Source organism: Plecotus auritus (genome assembly GCF_963455305.1).
Source record: "Plecotus auritus genome assembly, chromosome: 6".
Lineage (NCBI taxonomy): Eukaryota > Metazoa > Chordata > Mammalia > Chiroptera > Vespertilionidae > Plecotus > Plecotus auritus.
Window position 1 is genome coordinate 112,370,084 of NC_137773.1, and position 13,067 is coordinate 112,383,150.

General features: G+C 50.9%; 1 protein-coding gene across 3 annotated transcripts in view; it reads left to right on the top strand.

The window, feature by feature from the left end:
* SEC24D (SEC24 homolog D, COPII coat complex component) overlaps positions 1-13,067 on the top strand; it is a 79,633-nt gene that overhangs the window by 42,659 nt on the left and 23,907 nt on the right. For all 3 annotated transcript variants that reach the window (XM_080672302.1, XM_080672303.1, XM_080672304.1), the window contains 3 exons: positions 2,635-2,773; positions 3,910-4,025; positions 11,790-11,914. In XM_080672302.1, coding sequence (XP_080528428.1) covers positions 2,635-2,773; positions 3,910-4,025; positions 11,790-11,914 — 380 coding nt within the window. The remainder of the gene's footprint in view (positions 1-2,634; positions 2,774-3,909; positions 4,026-11,789; positions 11,915-13,067) is intronic.

The following is a 13,067-nucleotide window of genomic DNA, read 5'->3' on the forward strand; positions in this document are numbered from 1 at the left end:
AGCGTGGCCCCCTCCCTGCCCAGCTCCCTGCCTGTCCACGCTGGGGGGTGAGTGCCATGGGGGTTTGGTCCAGTGTCCGCTCTTTCCACTGAAATGAAGAGCAGAAAAGAAGGAGCAGGCAGGAAGGCACTAGAGGCCAAAGGTTTTAAGCACATTTATTTAAAAAAAATTATAAAATCTGAAAATATTCCGGAAGCAAATCTGACATAACGTCCTTGGTAAGGAAAAGACCAACTTTTGGGGAGAATTTTTGGGGAAGTGTGATTTTTTACAAAAAGCGGTATACACTGAAGTGGAACTCAGAAGAGACGTGTGAGCTCGTGCTCACTGCTGGGGTCAGCGGCATCTGGAGGCGAAGAAAACTCTGCACAAGCAGGTGTGGCGCCCATCCTGGGCCCCCAGAAAACAGGCACTTGAAGAGCTTTTAACATTCCTGGCTGTCACCTCAGTGTCTGAAGACCTTCCTTCCTTACCCATCATCTTGTTTCCCAGAGAGGAGATCCAGAATGTGAGTGTGCTTAGCAGCCGGTGCAGTCGTCATTGGACTCGTTCCTTCCTAGACTTTCATTTCCAGGTCTGCAGCCCGCATCTGCCAGCACTGGGGTGTTTAGGTGTCAGTTGCAGACAGTTGCCTTTGAGTAAATCTTAGCAGCAAAAATAAGGTTAATTTTGCTTGCATTGCCTCTGCTTTGTCTAGCAAATAATTGCATCCTATGTTGTCCCTGAAGTCTCTCAGGGCATTGATGATGGCCTTCTGAGTGCTTTGGAAAAAAAAAGGATGAGAAGAGTAGACTTGACTGGAATGCATGCAGATTGCAGACTTTCTTCCCAACTGAACCCTGAAGGCATGTCTGGTCCTGGAGGTGTGTTGCAGGGCAGGCAGTAGCCCGAGGGCAGCTGATGGGCTGGCTCTGACCTCCTTCTCTCCCTCTCCCTCTGCTGCCTGAGGCTCTCTTGTACCTAAGCTTTTGTCTGCTCCCCTTCGTCCCCCAATGACTTCTCACTGCCTGCCTCAGAGGACAGACATTTACCGCTTTAGGCTGTCACACAAAAAAGTGTATATAGGAAAGTATTGTATAAGTCACTACTTGAATGTATAAGTGTACTTAAATCTGATTCCTAGAGTGTTTTAAAAATCTACTGTACTTCTCAGCTTTTAACCATTAGATTCTATCAAAAATCTGATAGATTCCTTCCTTCCAGATCATTTTTACAATAACATTTTACAGTAACAAGTTAGCTAATTTCAAAATTTGTATGAATAAATGCCTCTAGAAACTCCAGCCTGTCATCTGTCATTAAATACACTCTCCTGGCTGAGTGGTTCTGAGGGAGGAAAGGTCTTCTGTATGATGGATAACATACCACTTATCTAACAGTTCATGCCAGGCATAGTGCTCTATACTGAACATGCATTTTCCTTTCACCTCATCACAGCCCTACAGTGGGCACCAGGGTTCTGCCCATGCAGGGATCAGAAGAGATAAAGGAGAAAGTCCAATCCATTTCTCGGTTCCTCAGGCAAGCTATGGGGGAGGGGCATGAGAGGCAGAGGAAATGAACTGAACTTAACATTTTCCCTTGATTCTTTCATGTATTCTACTAAATCTGTTTTTATTTTTATTTTCTTGCTCTGAGACCTCACAGCCTATTTTTGAACGAATGCTCAGCAATGGGTTAGTTTCACATTGAACATCTAGGCAGGGGTAAATAGTACCTCTCGGTTTTCTGCAGTGAGCAGAAATGGCCTTCTGACCCCCACCCTGCCCCCATCCCCACCTGCCTCCTGCTCTTTAGGTCTCCACTAAAAGCAGTCTGCTTCTTATACTTCTTTTTCTTTAAAACACACACACACACACACACACACACACACACACGCACACACACACACAACATATATGATGTGCCAAACCCTGCAATTCTCAAGCTTTTCCAGAAATGTCATCTTTAGGGGATTTATAACAACAAGAGCAGTCTGTGGTTTCAGTCTGAAGCCGGAAAAGCTGAGAAGCAGTGCAGACTCCGAATGCTGAGCCTTTCCACTTGAGCTGTAAATAAAAGACGTGCAGTGGTTTCACACATGTTTACGAGGAAGAAGCCACTGGAATGTTTATTTTTCAGTTCTGGCAGAGCGTGCCCAGCCAGAGAGAGGACTGTGTGAGGCATGTGGCCTGAGTGGCAGGCAACGGCCCCTTGCTGGGCTGATGAGCGCACGCAGAGCTCTGCAGAGAGTGCGTGTGGCCCAGGCACTGTGTGCAGGGCGGGGCATCTAAACAGTGCACAGCACAGCAGGGGCCTCCAGGGGCGACCCGACCCTCCTGTGTGCGTCCCTCCTGTGTGTGTGTATCAGTGCAAAGAGCAGGAGATTAATGCACGGGTTTGAGGATGTTTGTGACATAGTTAGTAGTATTAGTACCCTCTTTCATTTCTGTCTCCACACAGGTAATCATACACCCACATATGTACATAGATACATGCATGTGCATGCATGCTCATAAAAGGCATTAATCTAATTTCTGTTAGGTGTTGCCTTGAATTCACGAGGTATCAGGAGAGGCACCTGACTGCCCCCTGCTCTTCTGTGGCGCCTAGAAAGGCCTCACCCACGTGTGCTCTTTGACTTGCTCCCTGTAGACGCCCCTCTACCTGGTGAACCACGGAGAGGCGGGGCCTGTGCGCTGCAACCGCTGCAAAGCCTACATGTGCCCCTTCATGCAGTTCATCGAGGGCGGCCGGCGCTTCCAGTGCGGCTTCTGCAGCTGCGTGAACGAAGGTGAGTGCCAGTGTGTGAACGAAAGTGAATTCTAGACATGGTAGAAATTCCTGTACCATCCACCCCAACACCGCTCGGAGTCCTCCCCCAGCTAAGTGTCTCCTGCTCACTTGGCTCAGCTGAGATGGTTTCCCTTGTCCTGAATCTTTTCAGACATTGACCTTCCAAATTCCGAGATCCACGTGTGATAGGAACCCTGCAAACTCGCTTAATGAGAAACGGTCACCATATAGCAGGGAAGGAGAACAATCAAGCTTCAGTGGTTATTTTTAAGTCCAATCTGTGCAGTCCCATTGCAGTCCACATGGTAGTTCACACGTGCAAGCAGTACTGAGCTGCTGGTTTTGAAACAAAAGGCACTGCCACCTCTGTGGGTTCACAGATGAGTCAGCCAGGCATTGTGGGGATCCTGGGCGCTTCTAGCCAGCGCTCTCAGCCAGCCCGCCGTCTTGGCAGCAGGGCTCGCTTCCCAGATGCCAGGCCATATTTGTGCAGGCGCTCAGGGTGACTCCTGGCTGCTCTGGCTGCTGGACGGCCTCCAGGCCCTCGCCAGAGCGAGCCCCTTAGCCATTCAAATCAAAGTCAGAGTCCCGGCTGAGATGGGAGCGTGCAGTCTTTCCCTAATACAGTCATCCTCGCCTCTCTGCGGCCCAAGCAGGAAGATGGCCATGCACACTCCCCGTCCGCGCGGAGGCACCCTAGTTGCAGGGTAACAAATACCGTAGTTCACAGTCTAGTCCAAATGACCACCGTGCTTCTGTTAGGTGTACTGAAAATGGAAATGCTGAGAAAAGCCAGCCTTGCTTTTCAGAAGGCAGTGACGCAGGGACAGCTAGGCCTCGGCCGTGACCACTGAGGGCACAGTGGCTGCATCCTGTTTCTCTCCAGTGTCCCAGTCCCAAGTGTTACTTGTCATTGGCAACTTATAGGAGGTCAGGAGGGTTTTTTTTAGAAAACCCTCATTCTTTCCAAGACACGCTTTTAGACAGTGGGTCTTCAGAATATATTACATTCCAGCTCAAAATACTTGTTTCCCCTCCTCCTAACTTCGTTCCGCCCACCATAAATTTTGAGAACTTATTGCATTGTCTGTGTTATAAAAACAAAAGATTTCCTTTCCCATTTTGTTTTGTTAGTCCCGCCATTCTACTTCCAGCATCTGGACCACGTCGGCCGGCGGCTGGACCACTGCGAGAGGCCGGAGCTGTCTCTAGGGTCCTACGAGTACGTGGCCACTCTGGATTACTGCAGAGTAAGTGTTCCCAGCACGCCAGTGTTCTCACGCAATGTCAAGTCCACGTGAATGACCCACATGTGCAAAGAACTGACAAAGCATGTCGGTGCCACGGGGTGCAGGTGGCCTCGGCGCAGAGCAAGCCTCCGGGGCTGGGAACACAAGGAGATAGCAACACACACTGCAGTGGTCATTTTATAAAACGTGCCAGACACGGAAAGCAGTGACCTAATGCTATGTCCCCTCCAGGCAGAACGTGCAGGTCCTCAATGCCGCCTCCTCCTTACTGGCTTTGTCATCTCACGCCATGTGCCTCACTTTCCAGGCAAAAGCTCAGCAGGACGGGCTGCAGACCAGGGGCATGTTTCTGTGCTCCCATCTCTGTTGTCACCACAAGAGCGACGCCCTCAGAATCCCCTGACTCTCAGCAGCTGGGGATCTTGGCCTTGAAATGTGGCCATGCAGCTCCCCCACTTCCTTAATCTAAAAGCATTAAGTTGAGGGATGTAAGCTTCCTTATAAGACCACTAACTGCTGGGCCCTGACTACCACCCAGCGCTGTCCTCACTTGTACAGAACTCAGCCCCTTGTCTGATCCGCCCCCACTTTGAGGCTCTGTACTTTGTACAAGGTCATCCTTCTGTTAGGGCTGCCCGCCCTCCCCCCCCCCCGCCCCAGACTCCTACTTACTCCCGAGCACCTGGCTGGGCTTTTGTTTGTGTGGGTGTGTGTGGGTGTGTGCACAACAACTTTCTCTGACGTTGTCATGGTGGCCGTTCACTAAATCTTCCGTTGTTGCTGTTTTTTTTTTTTTTTTTTTTCATAGAACTTGGTTCATATGTTTTAGCAGTTATTCCTGTGGATTTTAAATTTGTGTCTTCCCTCTTCATAGGTTCTGATCTCCCTGGGGACAGGAATCTTGTCCCAGCTAACTCTGTGGTCGGCCACGGCATCTGGCATAGGCATGCAGTGGACCAGGGGGTATGGGATGAGTGAGTGAGTGAGTGAGCGAGCGAGCGAGCGAGCGAATGCGGGAATCTGCAGGTGTGTGCCTACTCCCAGGACTGGCTGTGTCCCTTCTCCAGGGCACAGTGATGGTGGCATCAGCATGGGTACCTTGCAGGGCTTGAAAGTTCTCGGTGACTTGAAGTCAGATTTCAGCGTATGGCTGAAGTGCCACATGTGCACCTGAAGAAGCAGGGCCCCGACCAACGCCCTCTGCCCTTGCAGAGAGGGCAGCGCTCAGGCCAGGCCGAGAAAGAGCCCCTGACCGGAGCGCAGGGCTTGCAGTCCTGTCCCGCACTCAGTGCAAACACAAAGAACATTTTTCCAACTATAGAAGCTTTTCAGGTGCTCGGACTGCAGCATGTTTTTAATTTAACTTTTGCATTTGTTTTAGTGTTTTGTATGGGGTTGTTTTTCTACAGCACATAGCACTAGTTATAGAAGGTTAATGCTTTGTTAGTTTAAAATGTAACATTTGATCATAGTTTGGGGAGTATAAGAACATTCTTGGTACAAATGCTTTATTTCAGGGAGAAAATGTGTCCTAAAGTATCAACTGCTTTGGGGCAGTTTGCTTGTTCGGACGCTGTTGACGGAAGAATGTTGGGCGAACATAAACGTCCTAATTAAATGTGATAAAGCCGTCAAAACCGGGGTGCAGAATTTACTTGCTGATCTTTGGAACCGTAGCATAAATCTAACTCTGAGTCTCCAGTTCTCTGCCAACAAGGCCACAGTATCTTGATTTTATGCTTTTTTAGTAGAAACTGAAGCAGAGAGTCAGATCTATTTCTGGGAACAAAAGTCTCAGTACTTTAACCTCTGTTATCTGGAGAGGCACTGGGAAATGTCCCAGATGTCTGACCAGTGGGAAATCTCCACCACAGGCAAGGAACCAAATAAAAGCTGTGCGTTTCGAAGAGGTTTTGTAAGCTTAATCTTCCCCTTATTATTCCAAGTGAAGCTCGTAATAAAAGATGTGTAAGTGTCTTCAAGTTTAATTATAACTTCAATGTACATTAAGTATCACAATGAGTTGCTTTACAGATTTGGATGATGAGAAAGCTTATTTATATGTGTATTTTTTAACATGTAGAACTTAAAGGTGAATTGCAAACTCACATTTTCCTATTCATTTTAGTTTAGTTAATACCAATGTGTACAGTTATTTAACATTTATTATGTGTGACGCTGTGCTCAGGGCTCTCTGTTCTGTGTGACCTCCATCTCACGGTGCACCCTGCGGTGAGCACCGCATTGCAGGGGAAACTGAGGCTTGGAGAGCTTAAGTACCAACGTGGGTCCCACGTACAGAGAGTGACGTGGCTGGGCCACAGAGCCCTGTCCCCTCTCAGGCTCTGCAGAGATGCAGACGGGTCTTCACAGACCCACCACGAAGCACCTGCAGGAAAAGACCCCACACTGTCACGTGATTGACAGCTTTTAGAAATTCACAGACGATATTTGCATATAAAGTATGCCTCAAATTAAAACTCTCATTCCAAACGAGCCTTTATTTCTAAATGAAAATATCATTTTTCCTCTTAGTTTTACTTCACTTTGCATTCTTTTGGATGCCTAACATGCCCAAGGCACTTGGCTCTATGCTGTGAGAGACCAAAACTAGCAAGATAATGAACCTGATCTCAAGGTACTCACCATGCGTAGACCTGGTCAACCCAGACGTAAGTGCAGCAGGTAGCATAGCCAGGTACCTTAGAAACATGCACGCAGGAACTCAGAGTCGGGGGGCCAGGGAGGAACTTGAAGGAGTGGCGTGGAGCGGGTTGCACCCTGACTGGGTGTGGCCACGTGTGTATTCTCCTCTTTCTCCGCTTTCCTGGGGCTGGGAGGCACTGTGGGTGTGCCCAGGGGCCTAGGGTGGGGCCTGGCAGAATTGGACAGTATATCCCCAAACTTGGGCGCTCCACAGCACAAAGTAAAATATTTTTAAAACACTTGGCCAAACAAAACACTTTTCTGGCCAGGTTCTTGGCCTAGGCCCCCGAGGCTGTGGCTTCTGGGTAAGAGGTGCTATGAATGAATGGCAAGCACTGAGATTGCTGGAGGAACGTGATTGGGAGACAATGGCGGGGAGCTGGGATGGACACACAGGCTCTCCTCTTGTTGCCGCCTGGGTTTGGCCTCCCATCTCTGGCCTCTTCGTTTTTTTATGCATGTGACAAGTGGCATCTACAATGCCAGCAACTGAAGGATTGTTACTTCGCTAGGCCATGAGCACAAGTGCAGGCAAGGAGGGAGCGTCCCACCTTCCAGCCGCCCGCACACTCGTTCACTGGTCACAGTACTGACCCTCGGTTTTGTGCCGGGCTCTCAGCCTGGGGCATGGTCAGCGCCCACCTCAGGCAGTGGCACTGCCACCTGCACTGAGCCACTGCAGGTGATGCTGGCAGCAGTCTCCACAGCGAGACGAGGGGTTGGAGGCGGAGGTGTTAGAAGTCAATGAGGTAGTCCAAGCAAGAGGAAGGAGGGCTGTAGAGCAATTCCTCAAAAAGTGAAAAAGAGAACACCTGTGTGGCCCAGCAGTTCCGCTCTAGGTGGAATCCCACAGTAATGAGAGCAGAGTCTCCAGGAGGCACTGTGCACCCACGTTCACAGGCGGTGGAGTGCCCAGTGTCCATCAGTGGCGAATGGATGCACAGCACGTGTGACGCCCATACGATGGAATATCATTCTCCTTAAAAAGAGGAAACTCTGACACGTGCTACAGCACAGATGAATGTTAAGGGCTTTGTACGAAGTGAAGTAAGCCAGTCACATCAAAGACAAATACTGTGTGATTCTACTGATGCACAGCACCGAGAGTAGTTAGATTCATAGAGGCAGGCCATGGGAGGTAGGCTGCAGTCTGCCAGGGGCTGAAGGGAGGGGTGATGGGAGTGACTGTTGATGGCGCAGGCTGTTCTGCAGGGTAAGGCCATCTAGACTTGGGGAGGGGTGATGGCCGCACAGCAGTATGCATGCAGTTCACACCACTGACCTGTGATGGTGCATCTCATGTCAGGTGCATTTTACCACAACCAAGGGTCATATAAAAGAGAGACAGTGAGGGTCTGTGTTTGGGGACTGGACTGGGAGCAGAGAGGGCTTCCAGTGGATGGGTGTGGTGGCCAGGGAGGTGACAGTTCCATGGAGAGAGATTGCAAGATGGTTTCAGACGATCAGTCTTCTGTGAGGTCTTACAGAAAAGACCAGGAGAGTGGGAGAGACATGGTGTAGACGGCTAGAATCCGAGTGTCAGGTGCTGGGACCGACATGTGGCGCTGTGCTTTGGTCGATCGGATGCTGGTCTGGAGCTCAGAGGAGCCCCTGACGAGAGAATATGGGGAGTTGCCTATATGGAGGTGCCAGTTCCAACGGATTGAGTGAAAGTGGTGTCTGTGGTTGGGCCGGTGCCAGTAGCTGGGGAAGGAAGGCATACTCTTGCAAGGGAGAGAAGAGGGGCTTCTTAGAGAAAGAGAAGGGAGAAACAGAAGCCACAGTCAGGAGAGCAGGAGAGGAGAGGACAACATGGTGCTTTGGTCGCTACAACGTGAGTGCGGCCTGCCGAGCCTATGAGTGCAGATGCTCAGGAGGAGGCTAGATCTGTTCCAAGTCACTGTCGGGAAGCAGTGACCTCTGAGAGTGGTTTAGTACGGTGTCATGGCGTGCAATGTCACAGAGTGGTATGTCATGGAGTGCGGCGTCACAGAGTGAGGTGTCATGGAGTGCGGAGTGCCATGTCACAGAGTGCTGTGTCACGGAGTGCAGCGTCACGGAGTGCGGTGTCATGGAGTGCGGTGTCATGGAGTGAGGTATCACTGAGTGTGTTGTCACAGAGTGAGGTGTCATGGAGTGCGGTGTCACGGAGTGCGGTGTCATGGAGTGCGGTGTCATGGAGTGAGGTATCACTGAGTGTGTTGTCACAGAGTGAGGTGTCATGGAGTGCGGTGTCATGGAGTGCGGTGTCATGGAGTGCGGTGTCATGGAGTGCGGTGTCATGGAGTGAGGTATCACTGAGTGTGTTGTCACAGAGTGAGGTGTCATGGAGTGCGGTGTCATGGAGTGCGGTGTCATGGAGTGAGGTATCACTGAGTGTGTTGTCACAGAGTGAGGTGTCATGGAGTGCGGTGTCATGGAGTGCGGTGTCATGGAGTGAGGTGTCACTGAGTGTGTTGTCACAGAGTGAGGTGTCATGGAGTGCGGTGTCATGGAGTGCGGCGTCATGGAGTGCGGTGTCATGGAGTGCAGTGTCATGGAGTGAGGTATCACTGAGTGTGTTGTCACAGAGTGAGGTGTCATGGAGGGCAGTGTCATGGAGTGCGGTGTCACTGAGTGTGTTGCCATGGAGTGCAGTGTCATGGAGTGCCGTGTCATGGAGTGAGGTGTCGTGGAGTGAGGTATCACTGAGTGTGTTGTCATGGAGTGAGGTATCATGGAGTGCCGTGTCATGGAGTGCCGTGTCATGGATGGCGGTGTCATGAAGGGCACTGTCACTGAGTGCGGCATCATGGAGTGAGGTGTCATGGAGTGCGGTGTCATGGAGGGCGCTGTCACTGAGTGTGGTGTCGTTGAGTGAGGTGTCATGGAGTGCGGTGTCGTAGAGGGCAGCAGTGTGGAATGCAGTGTCATGGAGTATGGTGTCATTTACAGCCATGTTTGTACCGAGGTCAGACATGAGCTTGGCTGGGCAAAGCAGCTGGATCGAGTGGGTAGAGCAATGGGTTAAGAAAGCCAACAATGAAGTCCTTAAGCTTCTGGGCACAAGATGACAGAGCTGGACGGGGAAGAGTAGGGATGGGGTGAAATGTGAAAGGAGCATTTTGAAAGAATTAGTCCGTGGGACTCAGTGATGGGAAGAAAGGGAACAGTCAGATCTGACCCCACGTCTCAAGCCTTTGGGTTGGCGTGTGCTGATGTCATTGATAGAGAAAGAGGTGTGGGAAGAGCATGTCATTTAGAGAGACGATGAATTAGCTCTGCACACACAGGAAATGAGCTATAGGAAGCTTTCTGTAGGAACGCGCATGGTGGCGCCATGGAGATGCTGGGCCAGGCCGGGGCAGGGGGTGAGGGTGAGAGCACACAGAATGGGAAGGCACATGTGGGTTGGCCACGAAGGCATTTTAGTTTGATGGGAATGGTTGTTTTCATTCCATATCCATCAGCATAAGTCTATGTCCGAGTTAGAGTAGGTAGAACCAGGAGTGAGTGCAATAAATTGCTCATGTGAAGAGCAACAGATTCCATTCACTAGCTTGTTGGTCTGATTTTAGATATGCCAAAGGACTGAGGCTTTCAGGTTGATGATGTTTAAGTCCTGTAACTTTTTTCTTATTTATTTGATTGATTTTAGAGAGGAAAGGAGAGAGAGAAACGTTGATTTGTTGTTCCGCATATTTCTGCATTCGTTGGTTGATTCTTATATGTGCCATGACCTGGGGGAACCCGCAACCCTGGCAAATCCGGACAATGCTCTAACCAGCAGAGCTACCCCACCAGGGCCTTTTTCTCTTACTTCAAATGAAGAACTTTTACTAGAAGAATGTTATATCTAGCCTCGTAGTGCTTATAGAATGAATCAGTAAGATAATCTATAATAATAAAAGCATAATATGCTAATTAGACTGGATGACCTTCTGGACGTCCTTCTGGATGAAGCTGGGGCTGCGAGGGAAGCCCGGGTCCCAGGTGCCAGAGGGAAGCTGGTGCCAGCAGCTGGGGAAGGAAGGCCTACTCTTGCAAGGATTGCGTGCATCAGGCCTCTAGTTTGGAGATATTATCATTAATTTTATAATTATAGCAAAGTACATTTTTTAGACATTTCTATTATTATAAAGTTAAAATGAAATTGGCTTACCTCTTTATTTTCTGTTAGTGTGAGACACTGAAGTCATTTGCCTGTGGCTGTCTTTTCTAAATATTTGTGTAAGGTCGGATGGCGAATCCCTTCCTTAGTGTTTGACCCCGGCCAGCAGAGGGGCCACAGATCTCCATGTGGCAGCTGCTTTGTGTTAAAGTGATTATTTTAAACAGAGAAAGAAAAGGCCACGTTGTCATGCTTTATCCTAAGTACGTTAGAAGTGGGAAGTATTTAACAATGTAGTTTAATTTTTTCAGTACAATTATATTTTAGTATGTAATTTCCTGTGTTTAACATTGAAGTGGCTTATCAAGGAAGAGAGTTGAGAATAGCGATCTGAAGCAATGCAGTTTTACTGCAGTTTCAAAGACAAGAACTAATTATGTGTCCTCTTTTCTGGCACCATTTGCGGGTTCATCTTCCCTGAGGCAGGTTGTAAGTGAGCTCCCTAGCCTGCTCCCCTGGGCACTGGGAGCCATCAGGTCTCAGGGCTCCCAGCAGGGAGCCTCCCCAGCATGTGGGGCTGACTGGGTCGTGGCCTGGAGACAGCAGCCTTTGCCGTTTATAGCCTCAAGAGCAGGGGTCCTCAAACTTTTTAAACAGGGGGTCAGTTCACTGTCCCTCAGACCGTTGGAGGGCCGGACTATAGTTTAAAAAAAAAACTATGAACAAATTCCTGTGCGCACTGTGGGCCCGGGACGAGTCGGCTGCTAAGCAGGACAGGCAGCGGCACCCGGCGGGCCGCATGTGGCCCGCGGGCCGTAGTTTGAGGACGCCTGCTCAAGAATGTGCTCGGTGGCTTATTCCCCATGAATCGTAAGCAAACGCCTGGTGGCCTGCGAGAGTGCTGTGTGATGTGACTGTGTGCGCTCTCATGGTATAATCAGCTTCTGTCATTTGTCTGCTTCCTGTAGAAGAATAAGCCTCCCAACCCTCCCGCCTTCATCTTCATGATTGACGTGTCCTACAGTAACATCAAGAGCGGGCTGGTGCGGCTCATCTGCGAGGAGCTGAAGACCATGCTGGAAAGGCTGCCCAGGTGAGCATGCCGGAGCAGGCCGCGCGTGGAGTCAGGGCCCACAGGCTGGTGAGCTGTGGTGCGAGTAACCATCCCCACCTTTATCAGCACAGGAGGGTCCCGTGCACTGGGGAACGTGGGAGTCTGCTGCTCATTCTCCAGGCGTTGGTTTCCAGAGGAAACTGGTGGTTGCTGGGCATGGCGGGAGCTCGGGGAGCCGGTGAAGGGCTGGGGCCACTAGGTTCCCTCGCCCTCCGATGGGCACGTGGCTCTCCTGCCACCACAGCTGTGTGCAGAGGAGCAGTGGCTGTTAGAGCGTGCAGACTCAGCTCGGGTGGGACCAGCCTGGTGGGAGGCTCGGAGCAGGGCAGCCTCCCGTCACGTGTGGGAGACGCACTTCAGGACACAGGCTGGGAGTCTGCCTGCACCGCCTCAGCCCCGCCCTCCACCCTGGGGCACAAGCACCCCGTCTGGAAAGCGATGCGTGGGGTGGGTGCCTGCCGCCTCAGGGCCCCAGGTCCGTGGGCAGGCAGACGAGTGGGTGGACCAGCAGGAGCAGGTTTGTTTGTATCTGTGACAGTGAAGCCATAATATTCCTGAGGATGGTTTGGAGAAGCAGGTGGGGAAGGGCTGTTTAAAAACAGTGAGGTGCTTTCAGTGCAACCCTAAAGGGAAGGGTGCTGAGAGCGCGTGGAGGAGGGTGTAAGAGGCATGGCCGGTGTGCAGCCTCGGAGGGCTCGCTGAGCAGGACGCGTGGTCCCACGCCCTCCCCAGGCTGCCAGGTCTGGTCTGAGCTTCCAGCTGGGCCCGTGAAAGGAAGGGCGCTAACTCCTGGAAGTGGCCTCGCTCCTTCCCTCTCCCTCTGTCCCCTCGAGCTGGGCATTTTCCTCATCACTGCGCCAGCCTTCCCCTTCCACACGGGGTGTGAGCTTACACGTCTCCATATGTGTGAACCCCACTCCCTCCACAGGCGTCGCACAGCCCGTTGGCGCCGATGGGTGACCCTGGCAGAAGGCCGAGAAACAGTCATAGGGCCGCAGGGGTCCCTGTGCTTTGGACAGACTCCTCTTAAGAGTTTTCATTCAAACCAAATACCTTCTCTCCCTTGACCTTTCCAAACAGATCTGTGTTCCTTCTCCCCCGGATTTACTCTGTGCCGTTGTGTGTGTGTGTG